Source organism: Tenrec ecaudatus, chromosome 6, assembly GCF_050624435.1.
Source record: "Tenrec ecaudatus isolate mTenEca1 chromosome 6, mTenEca1.hap1, whole genome shotgun sequence".
Taxonomy (NCBI): Eukaryota; Metazoa; Chordata; class Mammalia; order Afrosoricida; family Tenrecidae; genus Tenrec; species Tenrec ecaudatus.
Window position 1 is genome coordinate 103,934,650 of NC_134535.1, and position 24,791 is coordinate 103,959,440.

General features: G+C 42.6%; 1 protein-coding gene and 1 non-coding gene across 4 annotated transcripts in view; one reads left to right on the plus strand and one right to left on the minus strand.

The window, feature by feature from the left end:
• STK38L (serine/threonine kinase 38 like) overlaps positions 1-23,556 on the minus strand; it is a 108,271-nt gene extending 84,715 nt beyond the window's left edge. The window contains exon 1 of one of the 3 annotated variants that reach the window (XM_075551947.1): positions 23,449-23,556. Coding sequence is in view for 1 of the 3 variants with exons in the window: in XM_075551946.1 (XP_075408061.1) it covers positions 22,823-22,940 (118 nt within the window). In the remaining 2 variants the exon portion in view is untranslated. Of the gene's footprint in view, positions 1-15,922; positions 15,945-22,822; positions 22,972-23,448 lie in introns of those variants that run through there. The other 2 variants (XM_075551946.1, XM_075551949.1) reach the window with 2 other exon arrangements.
• On the plus strand, positions 7,183-7,313 carry LOC142452238 (small nucleolar RNA SNORA38). The gene has a single exon (XR_012785262.1). It is a non-coding gene; the product is annotated as a small nucleolar RNA SNORA38 (small nucleolar RNA).
• Positions 23,557-24,791: the final 1,235 nt, after the last annotated feature.

Consider the following 24,791-nt stretch of genomic DNA (forward strand, 5'->3'; position numbering starts at 1 on the left):
CACTATCATGATCCCAATTCTACCTTACATATCCGGCTGGACCAGAAGATGTACACTGGCACAGATAGGAACTGGAAATACAGGGAATCCAGGACAGATGAACCCTTCAGGACCAGTGGTGAGAGTGGCGATACCGGGAGGGTGGAGGGAAGGTGAGGGAGAAAGGGGGAACAGATTCCTTCCTGGGGGATGGACAGCAGAGAAGTGGGTGAGGGGAAGGCGTCAGATGGTGTAAGATATAACAAAATAATAATTTATAAATTATCAAGGGTTCATGGGGGAGGGAGGGAAAAATAAGGAGCTGATACCAAGGGCTCAAGTAGAAAGCAGGTGAATGATGATGGCAACAAATATGCTTGACACAATTGATGTATGCATAGATTGTGATAAGAGTTGTATGAGCCCCTAATGTTTTTGGGGGTTTTTTTTTTAAGGAAAGGGGGTAAAGATCAAATGATTTTAAAAAGAAAGGGAGGTACAAATCTGGCTAGCCCAGAGAATGTACACTGGTACAGATAGGAACTGGAAACACAGGGAATCCAGGGCTGATGATCCCTTCAGGATCAGTGGTGAGGGTGGTGATGCCAGGAGGGTGGAGAGAGGTGGGGTCGAGAGGGGTAACCGATTACAAGGATCTACATATAACCTCTTCCCTGGGGGACAGACAACAGAAAAGTGGGTGAAGGGATATGTTGGGCAATGTAAGATATGACAAAATAATAATTTATAAATTATCAAGGGTTCATGAGGGAAGGAGGGGGGAAATGAGGAGCTGATGCTAGGGACTTACATGAAGAGCAAATGTTTTAAGAACAACGAAGGCCATGAATGTACAAATGTGCTTTACACAACTGATGTATGTATGGATTGTGATAAGAGTTGTATGTGCCCCTAATAAAATGATTTTTTTAAAAGAGTTGTATGAGCCACTAATGTTTTTTTTTAATGCTCTGAAAAACTCGGCTTATACACAAGTATACATGGTATTAGAAATGCTTCAGATTTGCCTATTAGAAGCTATGCCTGAATTTCAGTCCTCTGTCTTAGAATTCACCTTTTCCTTGGTTTTAAGAGAGCCTTTACAAGGCTGACAGTGCCCTGGTGCCACAGTGCATTCTGTGTGGGGCTGCGGAAAACGATGAGGCTGTTGGCTCCTGTAAAGATTCGCAGTCTCAGGAGTCCTTTGAAGCAGTTTTATTCTGTCCTGTGGTGGCAGTGGGGTTTTGATTTAGGTTTACAATGCTGTGCATCCCCTTAAGTCCCCTAGCCCTATCTTTTCATACAGCTTTCCAGTCTTATATATCTATCTGCTGAACATTTCAACTGAAACATTTTAACAATACCTCTTATTTAATTACAAACACAAGTAAACCTTTCCCACCTAAGTCAGTCTTTCAGCAAGCCCATTTTCATCCAGGGCACTAATCCTCTTCCCAGTCAGAAAGCTTGGAAGCAGCCTTAATTAATCTCTTTCCTAGTTTAATTTCATTACCAAACATTGTCAGCATCTCTCTCTCATTGCACCTTACTCTTCACTCTCGCTCCCAGAGCCATCAGTCCACATCTTGCCAGTAACATTACATTACCAGTCTTCGAGTGGGCCTTCCTGAAGCACTTTTCTCCCACTCCTGAATTACTACTATTCTTTCTACAGAAGTTAGACGACGCCAGGCCTTGGCTCAAAAATTTCTAAAACTTTCCCTATTCTAACACTCCAATTTAAACTTTTATGCTTGGCTTTTATTGAGGCCCATAATTTGGCCCCACCCTAATTACTTAATTTTCCACTGCGCACCAGTCTCCTCCCTCCTCAACCAACAGACACGCCATAGTCAACCTCACCACCAAGTTCTGGGATCACTAAACTGAAAAAGTGGCCCTTCCCTTCCCCTCTAATTTTATTTAAAGGACCTAAAGCAGTATTCCTCTTCTACAAAGCTTGTCTTGATTGATCTAAGTCTCATTTATGTTTACTCTTCAGAACTTGTCCAGCATTTATTAAGAATCTCACAAAATTTAATTACAAACTCTTTTAGGTGGGCACCCTGTCACGTATACTAGCTGGCTCATATTATATTTCATACTGCTGGAGGGCAAGAGTCACTCCTTAATCTGTCATGCACAGTATTTAATATGGCGCAGAACACATGGTAAATGTATAATTCTTAATGCATAATCCAACCAAAACAGAGAGATGATCAACTGAAGCCCTACCATCTATTTAATAGATATATACAATTTGGCAGGAGCCCTGGTGGTGCAATGGTTAAGCATTCAGCTGTTAATCAAAAGGTTGGCAGTTCACATCTACCAGCCACTCCACTGGAGAAAGATGAGGCTGTCTGCTTCTACCAAGATTTAAAGCCTTGGAAACCCTGTGGAGCAGCTGTCCTCTCTCCTACAGGGTCCCAGTGAGTAGGACTCAACTTGTTGACAATTGGTTTGCTTTATCAATTTGGGCACCATCCTGAGCACATTACGATGGAGGTTATGACATGAGAGTGATGACAGAGGGTCAGGGCACTAAAGAGTTTTGAGGAGAGCTAACTGGGATCTCTGTGTATCTTTCAAGGGGATAACACTGATGGATCTGAAACACATGCAAATTGCCATGAGAAAGGTGTTGGGCTTTTGAGAGAGTACTTTGATTAAAATGACTATCAAAGAGAACTGTATAGTAAAGCAAAAGGCCTGCAAAACATCCTGTGCATTGCTTACTCCTAGGATGATACTACAGAAATCACAAAATTGCATGGAGCCTGAGGACAACCTGAGGCAGTAAGGGGTGGTCATATATTTAGATGCAAATCAGCAGGACCCCTATCTATCAATGTCTTTAGCATCTACAAAGGGCTTTCCACATCCATCCCTTTTACCATCTGAAAGTGCCTAAATCCAAGGTGTCATTAAAAAGTGAAGAGAATATTGAATTTTTCCCTGAGTCTTTTGTGTGTAACATTTTTTTAAAATTCAGAATCAACTTTAAGTAAACTGCCCACATCATCCTAAAATTAGGAGCTACTTTTCAAAATCTGATTACTCAATCCTCTTCTTTCAAAGATTTAGTGTTTAGAGTGCTTACTTAGCTTATCAATGTCTAGCAAAAGTCTGTAATGCTTTCTCCACCAAGAGGCACCGCATTATCCTGTATTACACTGCATTAAACTAATTAAAGTGTGTATAGGATTCACCAAATGTGGACTATAAAAGGTAGTTTTCAACAAAATTTCTATTTCTAGAAGTTGAAATTTTACTTTAAATTTAAAGATATAATTCATATTCAATTTCAATGACTAATGACCAGGCTCTCAATAAAGGCATTGTTATTGTAGGGAGTTCCAACCTCAAAATAGAAGGTTTTTCAGAGAGACAGGACTATTGTAATGCTTCTTGTTGTTTCTTCTAGCTACAGAATAGAGTTAAAGGGTATAAATGGTAAAAGAGTATCTGGTTTAAAACTTAGCATATGGGTGGGTATCTGAAACTGACTTCTGGCTGGTAGGCAAGTATATCCTGTAAAAACTAGGCATAAACTTACCCACATATTTGTTGCTGCTGCTACTGAAAACTAGCATCTCCTGACTACTGCTAAGTGGCAAGAACGTGCTGAAAGTGTACTGCATGCTCTACAGTTCCAGCATGCTAACACATGTAACGTTCTTAACACAGTGTCTGGCAAATAACAAGCCCTACACGGGAGTTTATCATCAACATCTGGGGAAAGATCAATGCCTTATGAAGCAAGCATCACTTCACTATCGTCAACCCCTAGAGCTCACAGCTCATAAGAAAACAAGTTGACTGGATTTAGGTAATTTAATGTGTTCAGTACCACACAGTTAAAAAAAATGGTATAACCTTAGCCTTTTCTAATCACTATGCAATTCTGATCAAGTGAAATTTAGGCTGAAACTAGAAAAAGGTAAAAAAAGTTCAGGTATTACTTTAACTATGAAATTGCCTGGGTGTGCTCCAGAAAAAAATGACAGTAAAGGAAACAGTGTAGAAAATTATTTGTTGGAGAAAGATACATGGGGGGGGGGTGTCTCATCTTTAGTTCCTGCAAGCTACTGCCCAGAGGAGTATTAAACACAGAAAGAAGATGAACATCTTCCAAGCTAAGACATAAAAATCTAACCTAGGCACAACGGAGATTTGATGAGCTGGAACTCTGCACTGGAATACAGTCATAATGGGAAAGTGAAGCAAAAAAGGCATGTTGATTTGGAATGTTTTACGACTGCGAATCGACACAGAAATAAGCTGAGGTGTGATGAGGACCTTCAAGTTTTGGGACACTGGTTAAAACTCTCCCACAACTAAAAATTTTGTTTCCAATAAATGCGTTGCTAACCCTTTCAGCTCTCAAAATAGGAAAAGAAATCAATATTCTGGACATCAATTTGGTAACTTGGAAGAAACCAGCTGATTAAACAGAGCACTGAGAAACCAGAGAGCAATTAACGATGGAATTTTGAAATGTGCTACATATGTTAGGCTGGGTTGACTAGAGAACAAATCCAGGGACACTCATGTATAAGAAAGAGCTTTACATAAATAATTAATTATGTATCAAGAAAGCATCCCAGCCCAGTCCACCTCAAGTCCATCAGTCCAATACTAGTCCATAAGTCCCTCTTCAGACCCACACAGCCACATGAAATGATGCAGAATGCAGGAAGATCAGAGGCAGGTGAGTGTGGAGTTGTGTGGACCCAGAGTAGGTAGAAGCATGGCAGGGCTCCAGCAGCTCTCAGGGTCAGTGACTGAGAGCGCTATGAGAGCGCTAGCAAGTAGGGAAATGAAGAGGGAGGGAAAGGTGGCCTCCACAGAGTCAGTATGTATCTAGGCCACACCTCAAAGGGCCGTTACCAGGCTGCAACCTGACTTCCAGGATAAAATCCACCTGTATTTTCTTACAGGTGCCATGTTGGCACAACAAACTAACTAATACTCTACTACACCAGGAATGGGACTGTGGGACATAATCGTGATGACAAGTACAACTGTCCACAGGGTAGTCCAGCTATACTCTTTCCAAGAGCAGATCAGTTTTTCGCCCCCCCCCCCACCAGGGGCAAAATTAGTGAATTCAAATTACAAAATATTTAGAGAAAGTAAATCCTGTCCAACATTCCAAAAGGTTACACCAGTCAAGGGTGTTGGAAAGCTCTCAAGCGCAGAATCCTAGTTTAACTAGCTTTTGTTCAATTAGTGACTTCCAGATAGTGACTGAATATCCACCACAGTGCAGGTACTGTTGTTGATACTTAGGACATGTGTCACACAAAAACACGGGCTCTTGTGAAGCTTACACTAATGTGGGAACAAAAGGAAAAAGACAAATGAGTAAAATATATGGCATGTCAGAAGGTGATAATGTTAAAGAAAATTAAGCAGCTAAGGTACACAGGAAGAAAGAAGACAGAGTGGCCATACACCTTTAAATTAAGTCATCAGAAAGTTGTCACTGAGAAAGAAATTTAACATTTTCATTACCAAAATATTTTCTGCTTTGAAGTTTTTTGTTGATATATGTATTTTCAGTAATGGAAGGTATACTGAAAGCTAGGTGTGTTGGACGGGATTCTCTAGAGAAACAAAACCAGAATGCTAATAATTTTATATCTATTTATACAGATAGACATATAACATAAGAAACAAAGTTAATTAAATTATAAAGCAGTACAAATGGCTCAGTGCAACTCACTCCCGTAAGACAGTTGTGAGACACTGGCAGTCCTTCAAGTCTTAAGGTCTGCCGGGTAGTCCTCTGTAGAGCAATTCAGGCTATCTAGGCACAGGCAGCAAACAGCAAGGCAAGTCACCAACAGTCAGCCAGATGACAGGGTCCAACAGTCCCCAGCTCAAGAGATGTAAATTCCAACAGTGTTGCCGAACAGGTCTTGAAGGAACCTCAAATTACAGTAACACGGTCCACGGGTTAGGTGTCCCACAGGTAGTGTAGCTTGCAAATTGAGACAAAGAACAAGCAAGGCAGCCGCACACTAGGCAGATGATCAAAGAGCAAGAAACAAAAAAGGCAAGGCTCACTGAGCCATTTATTTATCTCTCCGCCCTTCAATTGATCCCACATGTGTTTATTGGCCAGGTTGGTACAATAAACTTACTACCTCAATCCACCCCTTGCCAACCTGTGATCCACTGTAGCACTAGGAGAAAAAAACATTTCTTCCAAGGTAATCTAGATTTTGATACAATTATGTGGGATGCATATGTCCCATGTAGATTCTGAAATTATGCGGGATGCATATATCCCATGTGACGACTGAAAATGGGCAAAGGAAATCTCAGAGAGAGCCATGTTAGCATTGGTGGGGTGAAGCCCCAATCTTCACAGTCACACAGTCATTCTGGTCCCCACCAAGCAGCAGCTTCCCAAGAAACCTGAGAGGCTGAAAATGTTGGTGAGTGATCTATGTCGCATCAGGAGAAAAAGCTATTTAGAAACCTGAAGGACAAGTACCACACAGAGAAGAACAAGTACAAAGGCCCTGAGACAAGAATGTCCTCGTTTAAGAAATGGGGAACCAATCAGTAAGGGGGTGGGAGGCCGGGGGCTGGGGAGCTGTAAGAGAAACCATCAGTGGTAACCAGCTAGAATGTATGTGTGTGTGTGTATATATATATATATATATATATATATATATACCTTGTGGAGACTGTAAGGCCTGGATTACACTTAAATTATATCTAATAACTCACCTGCTGGACTAAAATACGAAATACCCAACAAACCAACTGCATTTTACTAGGTGTTGGGAGGAATATAAAATGGGAAGAAGAAACTAGAAATGAATTCATAAGAGTAAGAAGAGAAATGTTCTATTACTATCAATGACTTAATAAAGACATCAGATTTAAAGTTGTGAATTTTAGAATATAAAGATCTGAAATAATATCATCAAAAGTATCCAAGAAAGAAGGATGAGGGAGAGAGATATAATCAAAGAAAGAAAATAGTAAGTCAGAAAAGCATGGTAGGACAAGATATAATCAAACAATATTGGCCTTAATTCATGTCAGTCATACTAACATTAAAAATTGAAAATGGTTTACCATTAAAAACAATGTCATTCTGGCTGTACACTGCAAAGGATATTAATAATGGCAGAAAGGAAAAGATTCGGACAAGACTGTATGCACAAAAAGCTCAATGGGTCCTCCTACAAAGGCACGTCTGTGGTTCCCTGTCCTTGGAAATGTAAGAATTGGAGGCAAAGAAATGTGGATTTGGAGAAGTTTGGGGCCAGCTTGCTCCTCGCAGGCTCCAGCACCCCCATCCCACTAAGTAAGTAAGTAAGTAAGTAAGTAAAGTAAGTAAATAAATATTTTTTAAAAGCTCAATGGACTTAGATTTGAAGAGACAGAAAAGACACAAGGAGCACACACATAATATGGATGCAAAGGGGGGGGGGAGCAAGATGCTATCAAGAAGTAAAATGTCCACAGTGAGTTAAAGCTAAGAAAACCACCCCCAACCACAAAACAATCCTCTGAATTTATGTCCCAAACAGAAAGTTTAAGGGAAAAAAACCAAACTAGGAAATGGCACGCATAAAATTTTTACTTGAATAAAACTTTAGAAAATTTAGAGGCTTGTACATATATCTTGTCTACAACATCCTTGAAAGGTAGGTGTCAGCCCAACTGCCAAAGAACTCCAGCAAGGTGTGCGTTCCACCTCTCCAGCTGGGCCTCTTCTCAGCTGCGGAGAACAGCAATCAACATTAAATTGTGGGGTAACAGAACTGGAGAGTAAGACAGGAGGTCTATAGACAACAGCTCTCAAGGTGCTGCAAATCTTCCAAGTGGGTCAGTTGCATACCACAAGCTTGCATATGAATTTTCTAAAGGCGATTAGCACTCTGAAAAATAAGGAAGACCTGGGTGCTTTGCTGAAAGACAGGAGCTTCCTATACTATGGCCCTCCTGTCGAAGTGGGAAAGTATATCAACATGGACTTAATATTCACTGTTCAGCTTATGATTCAATCTGAGGAAAATTCTAGAACAGATGATTGAACAGATGGTTTGCAAATAGGCAAAGATGGATAATCGCTAAGAATCAGGATGGGTTAAGAAGGAACAAAGCTTGCCAAGTAACTTTATTTCCTTTGTTGGCAGAGCTACAGGAAGAATAATCTGTGTGACTCCCTGCAAAGCATTCAACAATTCTACTTTCCAGTTCTTTGAGGGGTGAGAATGTGGAACAATGAGCTTATTAATAGATATAACTTATACGGACTCAAATGTTCTTGAGTCCTGTGTCATGAAGGTGACACAGAACTGGGCAATGTTTCATTCTGTTATACAACCTAACTAACAACCTAACTGGTTAAGTAACAAAATCTGGAATATTCACAACTAAGTTCCACAACATTTATAGGGCCTAGGTACCACTGGTGAAATTTTTACATCCTTTTCAAAATACAGGGATGACTAGAAATTTTGTAGAGTATTCTAAAGGGGGCAGAAAAACAATTTTAACAGGACAGAAGATTAACTTTAAAGAAATTTAATAAGGTAAAACCCTATGCCACAGTTAAAAAAAACAGCTATTACGTATCAATTGTGATACTGGTATACAAATAATTTTTGTTAAGTATAAAGCTTGGCAAAAATTAAAAAGTATTACATTGCTGTCCACAGATTTTATGCAATCTTAACATTGCTGTAAGGTATTATGGACTACATGACTACAACTCTATGTACAACAGAAAGACACACTGCCCAATATTGTACCAGCCTCACAGTTGTTCCATCTGAGCCCATTGCTGAAGCCACTGTGTTAATTCATCTCTTTGAGGGGCTTCCTCTTTTTGCTGCCCCTCCATTTCCTCCAGCATGATGTCCATTGCCAGGGACTGGTCTCTTCTAATAATATGTCCAAAGTATAGAAGACACAGTCTCACCCATCCTCCCGCTGAAGGGGCATTTCAGCTGTCCTCCTTCCCACAGATGTGTTAGCTCCCCTGGCAGTCCTTGGTACTTTCAGTATTCTTCACCAGCACCATCATTCAAAGGCATCGAGTTTTCTCCCGTATTTATCCACAATCTAGCTTTCACATACATATGAGGTGAGTGAAAATACCATGGCTTGAGTCAAGCACACCTTAGTCCTCTAGGTGACAGCTTAGCACTTTGACACTGCAGATTTATCCAGTGCAATGTATCATTTGATTTCCTGAGTGTTGACTGTGGGTCCAAGGAAAGAGAAATGCTTGGCAATTTGATCTTTTATCTGTTTATCATAATATTGCTTACTGGTCCAGATATGAGCGGTTTGGCTTTATTTACTTTGATTTTTAATACATACCAAAGCTTGCAGTCTTGATCTTCATCAGAAAGTTCTCCTCAATTTCGGTACCCGGTTGTCATTTGCATATTTCAGATTGTTAATTAGCCTTCTCCAATCTTGATGCCTTTGTTCTTCTGCATATCACTCAGCCTCTTGGAGTACTTGCCCAGCAGACAGAGTGAACAGTATGGTGAAAGGATACGACCCTTTTCTGGTTTTAAACCACACAGGATTCCTTTGCTCTACTCCAGTGACTGCCTCTTGGTCTAAGCCTTCTAGCATCCCTTCTTCCCAAGGCTACTCACAGTATGTTATAATCAAATACCTTTGCATAGTCAACAAAGCACAGGTAAATATCTTGCTGGTATTCTCTTTCAGTCAAGATCCATCTGACGTCAGCAGTGATTACTTTTAAGGAACAAGGAAGATGAATACCACACTGGCCCAGCCCAGATTTAGAGACGTTTTCAGGACTTGGCAATGCCTACAGTCGGTACAAAGGAGCGGTATAAAATGCCCTGATCTGAAAATTAAGCCAACATCAGGGAGTATACTAGCACGAATCAAACACAATAGTGGAAATTCGCAATCAACATAAATTATTTCAAGAACATGTGTGTCTAGAAGATCTGGAAACATTCCAGCCCAAGCAAAGTGAAGTTTCTACGAGGCATAACTGGAAAGTAAATTAAGCGAAAACCTCATCAATTGTTTTCTTCTGGATAGTGAAAAGACTGCGACAACATGTTAGTTACATTAATCTGGGGGTTCTGGGAAAAAGTATAACAAGCAAGACAACACTGCCCATGGGCTCAAAACATTGCCCATGGAGGGAGGACACAGGTCCCACCCAGGGCAATGCTGGGCAGGCATCTTTATCAAAAAGAGGCTCTGTCACCAGCTCTCCATTTCACACCTTAAGAATAACTGGCTTCTCATGTAGATTAGATCTTACATGTATAAGGGTTTGCTGATCAAATGATGCAAGCTTCCATCCTTCTCCAAGTTACCTGAATAAACGGTCACCCTTGTTTTTACAGCAGTCTCCTGTTCACCCGCCATTTATAAGTAGATTCACATAATCAAAGGTTCACGTTTATGATCCCAGAAAAATGATGCCCATGCGGCAAATATCCACATCCAAGTATTAAACATCCAGGAAGCCCCCTCTTGCTAAGACAACTCTAAAATGAACCATACATTTAAGAGAGAAAGTTAACAAAATGCAGTACATATAGAAAGGAGGAAATAGGAAAGTTAAAAGTTTGGAATCTTATGGTAACTGAACAAATTAAGTGATGATGCTGAGCCTGAAACAGAGCAGATTTGAGACAGCCATCATCAAATAAAAACTCTTTTCAGTTTGGAGTCATGAAAACTATCACCAATTCTGTGATAAGAACCAGTTAATAGCAACATAAGAACATTTTAATGAACACCGTTCTGTGTCTGAAACTTAATAAATGTTCAACATTTGTCAGCTAGGAAAGAGGTATGCAGAAGAGTCTGTGGGCAAGCAAAGTAAGGGTACCTACCCTTGGCAGGAGTGGGGAGGTGAAGAAAACTCTGAAAAAGAGATGCCTATAGGCACTGAGTACTATAAAGAAGGCAGCATAATTACCCAGGAGTGTGAGGAAAGGGCATTCCACAATGTTAAGACCCAAGGTAAGAGAAAGCTTAGCCTTCAGCCATATGGTACCAGACACCAGTTGAGGGGGTAATAAAATAGAATACAAAAAGGCACCACATCATAAAGGGACTTATATGTCATTCTACGGAGAAGTCTGGGAGAAGTTGTGGGGAGCCATGAGAGATGTTAAACATTAACCTAGCAAAAGGAGATTTATGTTTTAGGAGCCCTTTTAGCAGCCACATAGAGGATGTGTTGGAAGAAGGCAAGACTGATAGCAGGGAGCTGATTATTTTGGTAATGCAGAACCTCAGCAAAGACTAGCAGTGGAGAAAGAGCCACGACAAATGGGAGAACAGAAAGACAGACTTGGTGAATGACTAGATTTGAGTGATAAGGGAGCGCAGGTAGTCAAGGCTGAGTGGCTTGGCCAATCAAACAGAGAAGAACATGCGACAGGAGAGGGGCATGAGGAAACTGCGGGAAAGAGATGAAGTCGTGCTGAACAAACAATCCCGTGTGACCTGTGCGGCACAGAAGACAGACGAACCATGGAGTTTGTCAAGCTTTAAAGAGCGGCCTGAGCAGGTGCATAAATTTGGAATACATTACAGAGTGATCACTGAAGACATCAGAGACCTCGGGTTCTTTGAGGCAGAGTCCAAGGAAAAAGAAAAAAGAGGACTGAACACAGTGGCTCAAGACCACTACAATGGAAATATGCAGCAGTGCTCCAGTTAAGTTCCTTGTCTACAGGAGATCCCAAACCTACCAAGCCCACCGCCATCGAGTTCACTCCGAATCATAGCGACTCTACTGATCAAGTAGAACTGATCCTTTGGGCTCCCCAAATTGTAAATCTTTACAGGAGCAAGAGAGCCTCATCTATCTCCCGAGGTGCAATGTAGTGCAATAGCAGTGCAATGCCTATGCCACAATGTCACCAGAAATCCAGTCTTAAGGCAATTAATGCAAATATTTAGGAAAACTAAATATCCACTTGTTGGGGATGATGTAGAGGGAAAACACATCACGGAATTGGACTAGACTACCTCTAAAGTATCTTTCAAGTCAGAAAATGAGTTAACCGACTTCAACTAAATCCAGTACATCTTAAAAATCTGATAAATAACTAGTTTTCACCATCACAGAAAAACTAAAATCATGTTTTTTTTTAAGCATCCGGAAGAAAAAAAAAAAAGCTTTCTTCTTCTTAGAGTCATACACAAATGCCGTGAGGGCATGAGTTATTGAACCTGCAGGTTCAGTGCCATTGTCCTGAGGGACTTCATGGTCAACTGGCTGGAACAGCCCACTAAACCAATGCTCTACATCCGACATGTAAGGTGCAATGAGGGTCTCTACCCAACCTAAGGAAAAGTGAAGAAAACTGAAAATGGATGTAAACAATTCCGCCAACAGCCCAGGAACTCCAAAATCCATGACTCTGAGACGGGCAGACCCAGTTAGTGGCCAGTTACAACTGCTGACAGTTTCAAAAGAATCACAAAGGGTGGGGAGAAGAACAGAACTCACTGTTCTAAAATGAGCCAGGTCTACTAGCCTGACAGAGACTGCTGAAACTTCTGAGAGGATTGCCCTGAGACACCTTTCAGACCTGAAACTGAACTCACTCCCCAGCACTCGATTTGCAGCCAAATAATATGCCAACTAAAAACCAAACCAAGCTCATTGTCATGAAGCTGATTCCAACACATGGAGATCCCATAGCACAGGGTAGAGCCCTGCCCCCTGTGGGTTTCTGAGACTGTTAACTATTTCTGGAGATTGAAAACCTAGTTTCTCCCAAGGAGCAGCTAGAGGTTTCCAACTGACGACCTTGCAGTTAGCAGCCTAGCACTCTACAGACATGTCTAAAAGGTGATTTAATAACACCGAGAGGTATGCACTTATTAAAATAAGCACCCATAAGAGACCCAAAGGACAGCATTTGCCCAGGGATAAAGCTCTGAGAGGAGAAAGTGATAGAAAAGGAAAAACAAGACAGTAAACATATTGACCAAGTCAGAAGCGTGCTTTTGCAGTACAGGGATTGTGATCAATGTCGAGAAACAAAATGGATACAAATTGTTGAAAGGAAAGCCAATTTCTTCTGTAAACTTTCATCCACATCACAATTGAAAACAAAAAGTATTCTGTTGTTTCACACTGTTGTTTTCTGAAAAGGAAGGAAAACTTAGAATGTCTTACACTATTTTTCCTTCTTATAAGTCCAGTGATATCTTGGGCTGTTAAGTAAATTGGTCATTGGAGCCCACTGGCCACTCCTCAGGAGAAAGATAAGACAGTCCATTTCCACGAAGACTTACACAACCTCGGGGACCCTAGGGAACAGCTGGCCTCTGTCCTACAGCGTCACTGCGAGTTGAAATCGACAGCAGTGGGTTTTCTGTGGGAGGTGTATTAGAATGCAGTTTTACTACCTGTAAAAACCTGAATACATGTTCCTCCTTACTCTCCACATCCTTTCCACCACCTTCTGACTAGAGCTACACGTCTGTGGTTGTAAATCTTAAACCTTTATTCTAGTTCAGAAATGCATTTGTAATTTCCACTAACGTAAAGTGTATTAATTTCTCATTCCTCTTCTTCTCAATTCTAAATATAGAGACAAGTTCACACACAAGTGCTTATTTGCTTTTTTTTAACTAACTCCAGAAACATTTGATTAAAACCAATGGCCATTTTTAGCACAACAATAACCCAGTGTATTTTTAGATAGGACTATTGTCGGTTCAACTTAATCCTAGGTTCAACTTAATCCTAAAACGTGGCAGTGTTCCCACCAAATGGCACCTGGAACAGGTGCTCCAGGCACTTGACCTCTTTAAGCCATGTGGACCTTTCCTTCCCTCCCTATCTGGGATCTCGACAACCTGAGAGCCTTTCCTTCCCTCCTTCTTGTCTTTCACGGTCCTCCTGGTGCTGCCCCCAAATTTTAATGATTGTCACTGGCAGCACGAGAGCTACCACAGCTGCCAACCCCAGCCTACAAACACAACAGACCCATTCCCACTGGAGTCTACCATTAACTTCGCTTGGTTGTCCTTAGAAAACAAGTTAACTATTTGGCTTCTATGGCCCAATTACAGAGAGAAAATACAAAACTCCTGAAGAAAGGCTATTTATGCAAAAAAGAAAGTTGTAGTGCTTGTTAGCTCTAAAGTACTCAGATAGATCACTCATATAAAGATCAAAGTTACTATTTGCAGATCTCTGAACAACCAGAAAAGGGGAGGAGACCAACTAGAGACACCACCACTTAAAGTTTACAAACATGCTGTTATTAAATTGTGTTATTTTTAAAACCAACAGCTCAAGGTTAAGAAAGGATTAAAAAAAACTGCAGCACTAGATCACATAGCGCTGGGAAACTTTGAGGGTCCGCGAAACCTTACAAGAAAGGTAAATAACTACGAGCCCACTACACTCTGCTCCCCTTCAAGCCCAGTGCTCTTGAAGGACTGTTTGATGCCTGCGTTCTTCTTACATCACCACCTCAGTGGTTCTAATCATTCACCAGAGAAAAGGGCTCCAGTGGATTTCTTTCTCTTTCTCTAGCTGATGGTATCATTAATTTTTCTGTCTAATTTCACAAAGTGAAAGCGAGAGACAATTTATCACCAGCAGGAACACTTCCCAGCCGGGAGTGGGAAGCAAAGCAGAGGTGCTTCCATGAGGCTGCATGAGGTACTGGGAACACTTCCTCAGAAGTGTAATGAAAAATAAGACAAGACAGCCAGTCTTAGAAAAACAGAGTGCTAAAGAACATGGCAAGGAAAGAGTCGTTTTATTACGGCAAGTTCATTTATCGTAGTCAGCCTCGGCGTCCAACACTGAAACAGTCAGGTGGCCGATGGCTTCAAGATCTCTATGCTGTAACACCCTCCCACTGCCTGAAAAACCCCATGCGTCCTTCTCGGCTAGGCTAAGCTTCAACACCGGCTCCAGGGAACGCTTCTGGGATTCTCCTCCTCCTCCTCAGGGGCTCCTCTCACGGCTCCCTGGGTGGTTTAGCAGCCATGCCCCATTACAGTTCTTTCTCTTCCTGTGAGAGAGCTCTGCACTCGCCGCCTGCTTTCTGAGGGAGCCCGATGGTTGTCCACTGCTGCCCCTCCTGGCACACAGCTGGCACCTCCCAGGCAAAGCAGAGAGGCAAAGAACTCTCTGGGCCTCATCCAGGAAGGGACATCATTCATTGTCTGAGTTAGCTACTGCAGCTTTAGCAGAAATACCACAAGTGGGTGGCTTGCACAAACAGGAATTCATTCTTCTACAGTTTAGGAGGCTGGAAGTTCAAACTTGAGGGTCAGCTCTAGGGGAAGGCATGTTCTCTCTATCAGCTCTGGGGAAAGGTTCTTGCCTCCTTTCAGCATCTACGGGCCTGGTATTCCTTGCAAACCTTTACTGTCTTACCATGGATCTTCCCCTGGATCAGTAGTTTCTCAGTGGGAGTGGGGTTTCACAGGGCATACTCCACGGCTGGCCCTTCTTTGTTGGTGGTAGCAAGTCTCCCTCTTTCCTCTTTCCTCTCTCTCCTTGCCTCTCTCCTTGTATTGCTTGTAAGATAATGGGGCTGCTGGTCACACCCTAGGGAACCCCCCCCCCTTAAGACTGGAGTGATGGAGGGATTAAGAGTGCTGGTCCCACCCTTAATCCTTTCACAACTGATTGGCTTATCACATCAAGGAAGGTCGTTAGCTAACTGCGACATTACATCATTGCCAAACCACTGAGGATGGCCCGGACAAGTAGACATATTTTGGGGGTGGAGGGGAGAGCACAATTCAACAATGGCACAAACCCACCCTGATCTCTCTCCTCCAGTCCCACCACTGCAAAGCAGCCCTTCATGATCCAGCTCCTGCATTATCAAAATTAGTCTCTTTATGGGCCTTCCATTCTGGCTCTCTTCCCTTAAATCCTCCCTTAAATCCATTCCATACTCACTCCGGCCACTGTAATCTTCCCAAAGTGCAACTCGGAATTTACAGGTCAGGTAGAGTCCTAGACACAGAGAATGAAAAGCTGATAAACACCTGCTACCTGAGTTCAATGGGCTGGCTCAAATCCCACATAGCGGAGATAGGTAAAACCTAATAAAATTAGCATATAATTTATCAGGTGCTTTAGCGATATAAAACTCATCTCATGCTAACCCTATGGCTGGCATGCCTTACACTCTTAAATGGCCAATTCCTATGTCATGTCTCCTAGGAATTTTTTCTCTCTTAGCCAGAAACAATCTCTCTCTCTCTTTGCCCTGTCACTTTCTCATTGCTTCCTGTGTGAATTACAGCTGTGTGTCCCCATACATTTTGTCTCTTACTGGATTAAAACGACCTAAATGGAAAGACAAAGAAATTACTTTTTATTTTGCCATAGAACTTAACACAATGACTTGCAAAAAGATGATAAATGTGAATTATGATAATTAACCTCACTAAAATGTTACGAGTCCACAATCCCTCTAGGATTTGCCAGGATCAGGATATCAACAGGTCAAACCCATGCAATTCAGGATTAATATTCTCTACTTGAGCCATAAATTGAGGAAAACCTCTATTCTGTTTAGCTAGCTTGCAGTTGACATATGAAGCATATCCTCCGCCATCTTTGAAAAACGTGTCCAGATAAAATGATCTCTGTTGTCAAAACAAAAAAGGGCAACTCCTTTGCACTACAACACCAGGAAACCAGCCTCTGTTGACAAGTAGAGCAATGTCAGAAAGCACCACCATGGTGGGGTGTCTCCTGAATGAGGGCAAGTCTAAGGGCAAACACTTAACCAGGTATGATTTTTCACAGCGTAGTCCAAGTAAACCTAATACAATCAGACACTGGTGTAATTGCTGTAAGTTGACTCCCACTCTGAGGAAGCGACCGTGTGTGCAGCACAGATCTGTGCCCCTCAGGGTTTTCAATGACTTGTTTTCAGAAATCGCCTGACCTTTCTCCTGAAGCGTCTGGGTAGACTGGAACCTCCAACTGTTTGGAGCCAAACATGCTACCATTTGCACCAGTCAGGGACTCCAAAATTCTATTTCCAAAGCAGAACTTCCTTAAAGGAGCTCTCTGACCTCTCAAACAATACAACTTTACAAAATATACACTTACCCATTTCTTTAGAGTTCAGATTCTAAAAGATACCTCATTAAGCCTGTAACCAGCCCCAGTTCTTTAGATTTTTATTCCCCCCCCCTCCAAATCATAATTGTTTTGTTAGAATGCAAGCAGCTGGGTACAGGGTAAGTTTGGCAGAGTGAAATTTCTTATTCCAGTTCTTCCACCCAAGTCTCTGAAACTCCCACCAAATGATCTTGGTGGGAGGATGCAAACAGAGTGTGTGCATTGATCAGTTGATCAATCCTAAGAGAGAAGATTGATCAGTTTCCATTAGCACCCCCTGGCCAAAAGGATGAGCCAGCTTTGAAGCAACCCGAGGACCCTGGACTAGGACGGGCCGGGATCTCGTAGCAGAGGCTGCCGTGACCAAATCTATCAGCAACTGTGGCACGGAGGCTCCGGGCAGCAGCACCAAGAAGTTACCCTACCTTCTCCTCCTCGTGCCTGAGCACCGGGGGACAGGACTACAGGAGTCCGGAGTGCTGCTTTCCTGGCCCATGGAGACAAAGGCCCAGGGACCGTGTGGCTGAGGACTGGAGAGACTTGGCTATCAGATACGTGGCTGAGAGGCTAAGAACCAGCAAGAGACTTCGTGGGAAAAGAGGTAAAGAAGGGTGGAGTGCAGAGGCATGTCTGACCCTTGCCTCATGGCAATAGGGAAGCCAGGTCAGATATGTCCACCTCCATTGCTGTTCACCCCAGGAAGATACACAGGAATTCAATGACTTACCTTCCTATTCACAAGAAGGGTGGACTTTGCACAAGTCATGTTTAATACAGAACTAACCTTCCTGCTTCCCAATTCTGACCAAAAGCTCAAAATTTAACACAAGTTTAAGACATTTAAGAAAATGCTGTGGATGCAACGAGATCGATCTCTAATTGGCTTGAATGAAGTTAGAACGTTAAAACTGCTGGGGACAACAGTCCTCTGTAAGAACTAAGCTTTAAAACCCAATAGAAATATAAGGTGTCTAATATTATTCTTAAAATAAACTCAAAGCATAAGTTCCTTTCTATAGGAAATCTGAAAATAGCTGACTTAGTACTGAACATTTTCCCCAGGAGAATTTGTCCTTAATCTGAAAAAGAGACTCTGATACAAACGGTAATGAGTAAACAGTGCGTGAAGAAACACCATGCATTCTTGTGTACATATTACAGCCAATGGATTCGCTACAAGTCAAGGTAGGCGTGTGACATCTGGAAACAGCAGTTAGTACTCTGTTGGGTGCCATTAGGGATAAAAAAGGAATTAAGATCATGCAAAAGGGACAACAATGTGCAGTTATCACAAAGATTTGAGATTATATGCCATGGATTTGGAAGAACCCCACCCCACCCAGCCAAAAAAAAAGGGCATTTTTGTATGAAACTTACAAATTACTTATGTGTCTCCAGCATGTGTGAAGTCTCATGATCTTTAGTCAAAATCTCCAAGTCAGGAAAGCAGAGAAACAATAATTCTATGGAGGGAAAACCATACCATGCCATGCCCCACTTTCTACTCCCCCACAAGATGCTTAATATATATAAAGAAGCTTGTCTGTCTCCGAACTACCAATTTTCTAAACCCTCATAGACAGCAAGAAAGTCAGGCCCCACATCAAAAGCAACAGTAATGCTGGTTGCCAAATGAGATGTAACAGCAGTCATGCACAGCCATCTTGGTTTCTGCCACCTTTATTCTCGTTGTGCTTTGTTTGTGGTTGATTTTGATGTGTTAAAATTATTAATTCCACCATATTCAGTAACTACAAAAGGAGTAAATTGGTCCCAGAAGTCAGGAAGTAGTAGGAAAGAATCCTCTCCTGGATCAGGTGTAAAAAAGAAGGTAAATTGAAAAAGGTAAGCAAACAATGACTGCTGACCACACACACAAGATCAGAGGCCTGTCGGTGAAAGAAAACACCCGTGCAACCAGTAAGAATCATCAGAAGACAGAACAGGAAGACATCTCTATGTGCAGAGCCAGAAAACCAACTTCCATTTCAGCTGCCAGATGGTCTGGGACTTAACGCAGGGGAAAGCACAGAGCTTGGTCAAGAATTTAAAACTTAAGCCCAGTAAAAGCACGGCCTTCAAAAGCCACAGACAATTGTAAAGTGTGGAGGCCTTTAGCATTTACAACATCAGCGTGAACTGCCAGGTCACCAGTAGGAGCCAGAAACAGTTGTAAAGGTCTTCGCTAAGATCTATGCAGGGAGTACGTCTCTATAAGGAGGGATTTACCAGGGTCTGTAGGTTTTCAATGTAGGCAAAACTATGCCCCCAGGAGTTTGTATCATGAAGAAGTTAAGAACATGCATCACTTCCCATTGATGAACTAACTCACATTTTTTCAAAAAATAATTTTTCAATATCAAACCTGTACTTAAATATACACACACAAAGAACTTAAATTTATACACACACAGAGAAATTTATACACAGAGAAACTTGAATTTATACACACACAAAGTCAAACTATAAGCATCTGAATGAAATTATGAAAATCCTAAACATTTTATCAATCAGTATATCATCACTACTAACACATACTGTGTAAAGAAAGTTTTTAAATATTTGTTTTGACTTCTTTGTTCTAATCATGTAAATATATTGGCTTTAAATCCTGGCTTTATTCCTGCTGCTTTCCCAATAGACTTTGCTCCTCAACCATAAATTACCCTATTGTTGGGTTTTCTAGAACCTACCCTACTCAGTCAAAGACTGACTTATTATCGCACACATATTGCCATTAGGATGAACTGAACTTAAGGCCAGCTGCACTTAAGCACCCTTAGTGTTTGTACATCTTATGAGTGACAAATATTTACTACACACAATATTGCAGCCTGTAATCTGCCAGTTAACTGCCAAGGCAAATAAAGATCAGATCTATAAAGGTATTGCTAATAAAAGGGAATAATAAAGGAAACTGAAAAAAGAGCAATTAGAATGGGGACAAACAAAAGCCTCTCACAAGTTGGGGGTTCGCTTATTACCTCTGTGCTATGATTAAACCCACTGCTGTCGAGTGGGCGGCACACACAGGGGCTCCAAAGGACAGAAGAGAATTGCTCATAAGGTTTCTAATGTTGGAAATCTTTATAGAAGCAGCCTGCCACATCTTTCTCCTGATGGGTTCAAACCAGGGGCCTTTTTAACCTCCATGGACCAAACCAAAAGAGAACCAAACTCACTGCCGTGGAGTCGATCCCAACTCATTGTGACCTATGGGACAGAACAGAACTGCTCCGGAAGGTTTCTGAAACTGCAAATCTTGACGGGAGTAGAAAGTCGGGTGGTTTCTAACACTTACCCAAAATCACCACCAGGGCTAAATATGACTTGTCACCGAATCATTTATGCCAATGCGACTTCCTATTCCAAGTCTTCTATAATTGGTCTAGTAGGATTTAATCCCCTCCTCCTTGGCTTCCCCATACAATGCATTTGAAAACAGAGATGAGGTTCATTCAAGTGTAACTGGCCGGGAACACTGTTCTCATTAGCCTTCCGCTCTTTCCTCAGGGCTCTGAGCATTCAGTCAATCAGCAAGCCTTTACCAGAAGACAAAAGGATTAAGTAACCCGCGCATTTAAATTCAAGAACCATTCCTAGTTAAATCTCTAAGACTTAAATAAAAAACTGGGAGGAGAGGGGGGATGTTTATTTTTAAACTCTTGGGCAAGGATACCTTTAAAAAAATCTTAATTTTTAATGTTGAAAAGCTTATTTTGATTATCTCATTCAAAAATCCCATGATGCTTTGTATAGCAGCATAATTTCTGCATATGTCAAGTTGAACCTATCCATAACTTGCCCATCTGCTGATTGTAATGTAATCCTAGGGATGGCAGAAGACAATATGTTTACTGGATTCAGCCTACATTATTTATGTAAAATACAATCATTTTAACATCACATTGTGATGCAAAACTTTCTAGCTTTGACTTGTGCCCTCTTTTCCTTCTTGAAAAAATGTGGCAAAGCCTCCAACAGAATTTCAAATTCTAATGGAATCCAAACTATCTGGAGCCACTGAAGTCACATGACCTCAGAAACTATTACCCTAAAGAAATCTTTACACCTTGAATCAAGACTCACCCCTAAAGTCATCTTCGAACCAAATAATAGGTTAGCCAAATTAAAAACCAATGTCTGCATTCAGCAATATACTCCTTTAAAAAGTTGCCTCTATGTGATCCAATTGACAACTCCAAAAGAGAGATGAGAAGCTGGGGAGTGGGGGTGGGGTGTGTCACAGAAGAGGAGTTATGAATTTGTGTTAGTGGTGGTGCACTTGCTTTACAACGGTTATCAAGAAAGGTGACACAATTTGATGACTGTAGCCAAAGGTGCTGAATAGTACATGCAGAAATTGTTGACCTGGCACAGCTCTGCTACATATATTTTCACACCACCTTTCCAAAAAAAAAAAAAAAAGCCTCTAGCTTATCCCAGATCACTGGGAAAGGATGTTATCCAACTTCACAAACACAATGGAACTGCCCTAGCTTTGCGAGAACATGATTTTTCTGAAAACAACTGGCTGAATGGAGTCAGTTGCCTTAATAGTCATAATATTCTAGAAAGGACAATTCATTCTTTGTTCTTACACCGTCTTACCTTTGGGGTTCTTTGTTTTACTACTGCATAGAAACTGCTGTGGACTGCTATTTATTTGCACAAATGCTCCTTGCCTCTATTCTTGAATTTTGACTTCTTCTACAACTAACTCTCAAAAACAAGAAGTTAGAGAAGGCTGGCACTCAATGTGGTCTTTCTCAGTTCAATTTTTTTTTCTTGAAATGCCAGTGCTAGAGACTTTCAAAAAGGCCTGAAAAGACACTCCACTTTGCTTCTCATTCTAAACACAACCCAACAAGATGGGAAGCATTATTGGCCCTATTAACAAAGAGAGCACTAAGTTAAAGCTAAGTCATACCCCTTTTTTCTCTTTTTAACCCATCTTGAGATCAGGAATATCCAAATAAAAGTTCGGAGCTGAACCTATGCAATGGACCAGCGTCCTCATAATTTACCACCTCCCCACAAGAGTCCCAAGACTGTCTAAATCACATACAATACTTCTCAACTACTTGGAAGCAGAGTATAATAAACTTAATTGTTTTATATATCCTGAGGCATACAGACAAAGCGGTTTCCATTGTTTCACATACATATAAGGCTTTGGGGAGAAAAACAAAAACTTTCAAAAACCTGCACTCTGGGTGAGCAAAATTTTGCTTACAACTATGCCTTATAAAGTAGGTAGACCTGAAAATGTTAAAGCCATCTTTTCCCCCACCCAGAAAGAAAGAGAGCGCCTCACTCTTCAACCCTCATTTTACATCCAGGAGTTGTAAATTAAAACAAAGTGGTTTCCTTGGTTTTTAACAGCAAAAAAGTTAGCACCTACGCCTTCTTGGGGCTTCTCTCAAAACTTCGACTGAGTTACATGAAAGAGACAAGATTGTGGATTCTGCATTTTACCAAGTCAGGATCAAGAGTATCACACTTCTGGACAAGCCACTATTTATAGCAAACGCGATTTTCTTTCTGTAATCAATTCCTGCAGGCATAGCAGCCGAAAAAATCCCACCAAAAGTAGCATCGGTCAACGGAAAGCCAGTGGTTTGGAAAATAAAAGTTTGTTCTTTTAGCTGTCACCTGGCAACTTTTTAAAGGTGAAATGCCCCCTACTTCACCGGCTGACCAGCTTTCCGATTTCCTTACCAAAGAACCAGTGCAGTGTGTGCCAATCCGAAGGCACAAAGAGAGTGGGAGGCACAGATGTTTCGGGGGGTCTGCTGCACCAGTGGAACGGGCAGATTTTCAAACTGGTCGTGAACATTCCGTGGCTCCTGAGACTGGGCGGCTTGGCGGTGTCTCCTGGAGAAGTGTTTAGCCATCTGACGCATCAGTTTTTAGGAACGGTACACAAAACAGCCCCCACAACGCAAGAGCCGCGCCGAGAACCTCCCTCTCGCTGACACAGGCTAGCGGGCACGGGAGAGGGGCTCAAGGGATGCCCGGGCACGACCCGCGACATTTGTTATTGTGCACGAAGCCCGGGCAGGGACCCGGAGCGCGGTGCTGGGGGGCAGAGGGGCGGACGGCGAAGGGGACGCGGCGGGGCAAGGATGCCTCCCATTTCTCCGGACAGACCGGGCCGGTCAGCGGCACCTCGGCGAGCCGGAGGGCCAAGGCCGGAGCCGGGGCGCCCCGGAGACGTCTCCGGCCCCGACATTCGCCCGGCTCTCCCCGGACGGCCAGACCCGCCGAGGGTTCCCCCTGGCCCGCAGAGCTGGCGCAGGTGCGGCGAGCCCGAGCGCCCCCGCCGCGGCCGCCGAGGTACTCACCTGCCTCCGGTCGCGCCCGCGGCCGGCTCAGCCTCAGCACGGTCGGCAGCCGGCCGGGAGCCCGTCCGCTCCGCTGCCCCGGCTCCGCCCTCGCCCCGCCCCCGGAGGTGGGACCGGCGGCCGCGCCGGAATCTCGGGGCGGCCTCCCTGAACTCTCGCGAGCCCTTCCTCCGCCGCGGCTCGCTGGCTGGACCGGTCCGCCCCGGCCCTGACGTCATACGCAGCCCAGGCGGAAGTGGCTTCTGTCGTCGACGCGGGCCCGGGCCCCTGGCCGCGTCTTCAAGGCAGCCAGACTGGCCTTGTTGGGATCGACTGGTCTGTCGCCACCCTCGCCGGCCTGAGCCGCACCTCAGTGCCGCCCACCAGAACTGGCCCAGCCCTCTCGAGAGTGTAGCAGCATGGCAACGTAGTCACCCGTGCTAAATGTTGTTTTGGAGGGGAGCTTCCTCAATACCTAATGCATTACTTAGAATCTTGGAAAGCGGGTGAGAGATCATCTTGAATCCACACATTGGGCAGATGTACAAAAAATATGGTCGACAAAGATGGACTGGGCGGCCAAGTTGTTTAATCAGAAGCTGAGTAGGGACCAGATTCCTTGAGTCCCACTTCATGTCTAAACCATACCGATGCGGGTTGGAAAGGCCACGAATCGCTTGGCCTTGCGCAGGAGAGACGTGTGTAGGTGTTCTTGGAAAATGCAAAATAAATGACAATACTGGGCTGCTGTCTCATTAGGATCGGAGAACTAAGGGAAAATCACTTCCCTGTAAGATGACTTGGAAGGGATGGTGAGCGATGACAGAATTTATGTTTGGGAGTAAAACGGCTCTGAACAAACCAAATCGGAGCGTCACTCCCAATTATTGGTGGCAAATCAAGGATATTAAAGATTTTCTAAAAGACTCAACTTTGTACTGCTGTTTCACAATATATGAAGATAGTACTGGGCTTGTTGAAAATACCTTCTGGAGATGCCATCCATTAACTTTAGGTTCACTAAATGTAGGTGGCACATATGCAAAAGACTTAAGGAAGAATCAAAGCATGGCTTCTCAGCTTTGTGGTAGGAAAAACATTAGCAAAGTAATTAGTATAGTAGGGAAATCAGCTCTACTTATATGGTCAAATGACAGTTGGCATATACAAACATTCAAAACAGAAAAGCCTTGCCTTGAGTTGATTCTGATTCATAGTGACTCACATAACAAAAACACAGACCTGCCCAGATAGTATCTTTACTGAAGCAGAATGCTTCGTCTTTCACCCACGGAGCAGCTGGAGGGTTAAAACACTAATTTTTCAGATAGCAGCTGTGTTATCCTGGGTTCTCTGGAGAAACA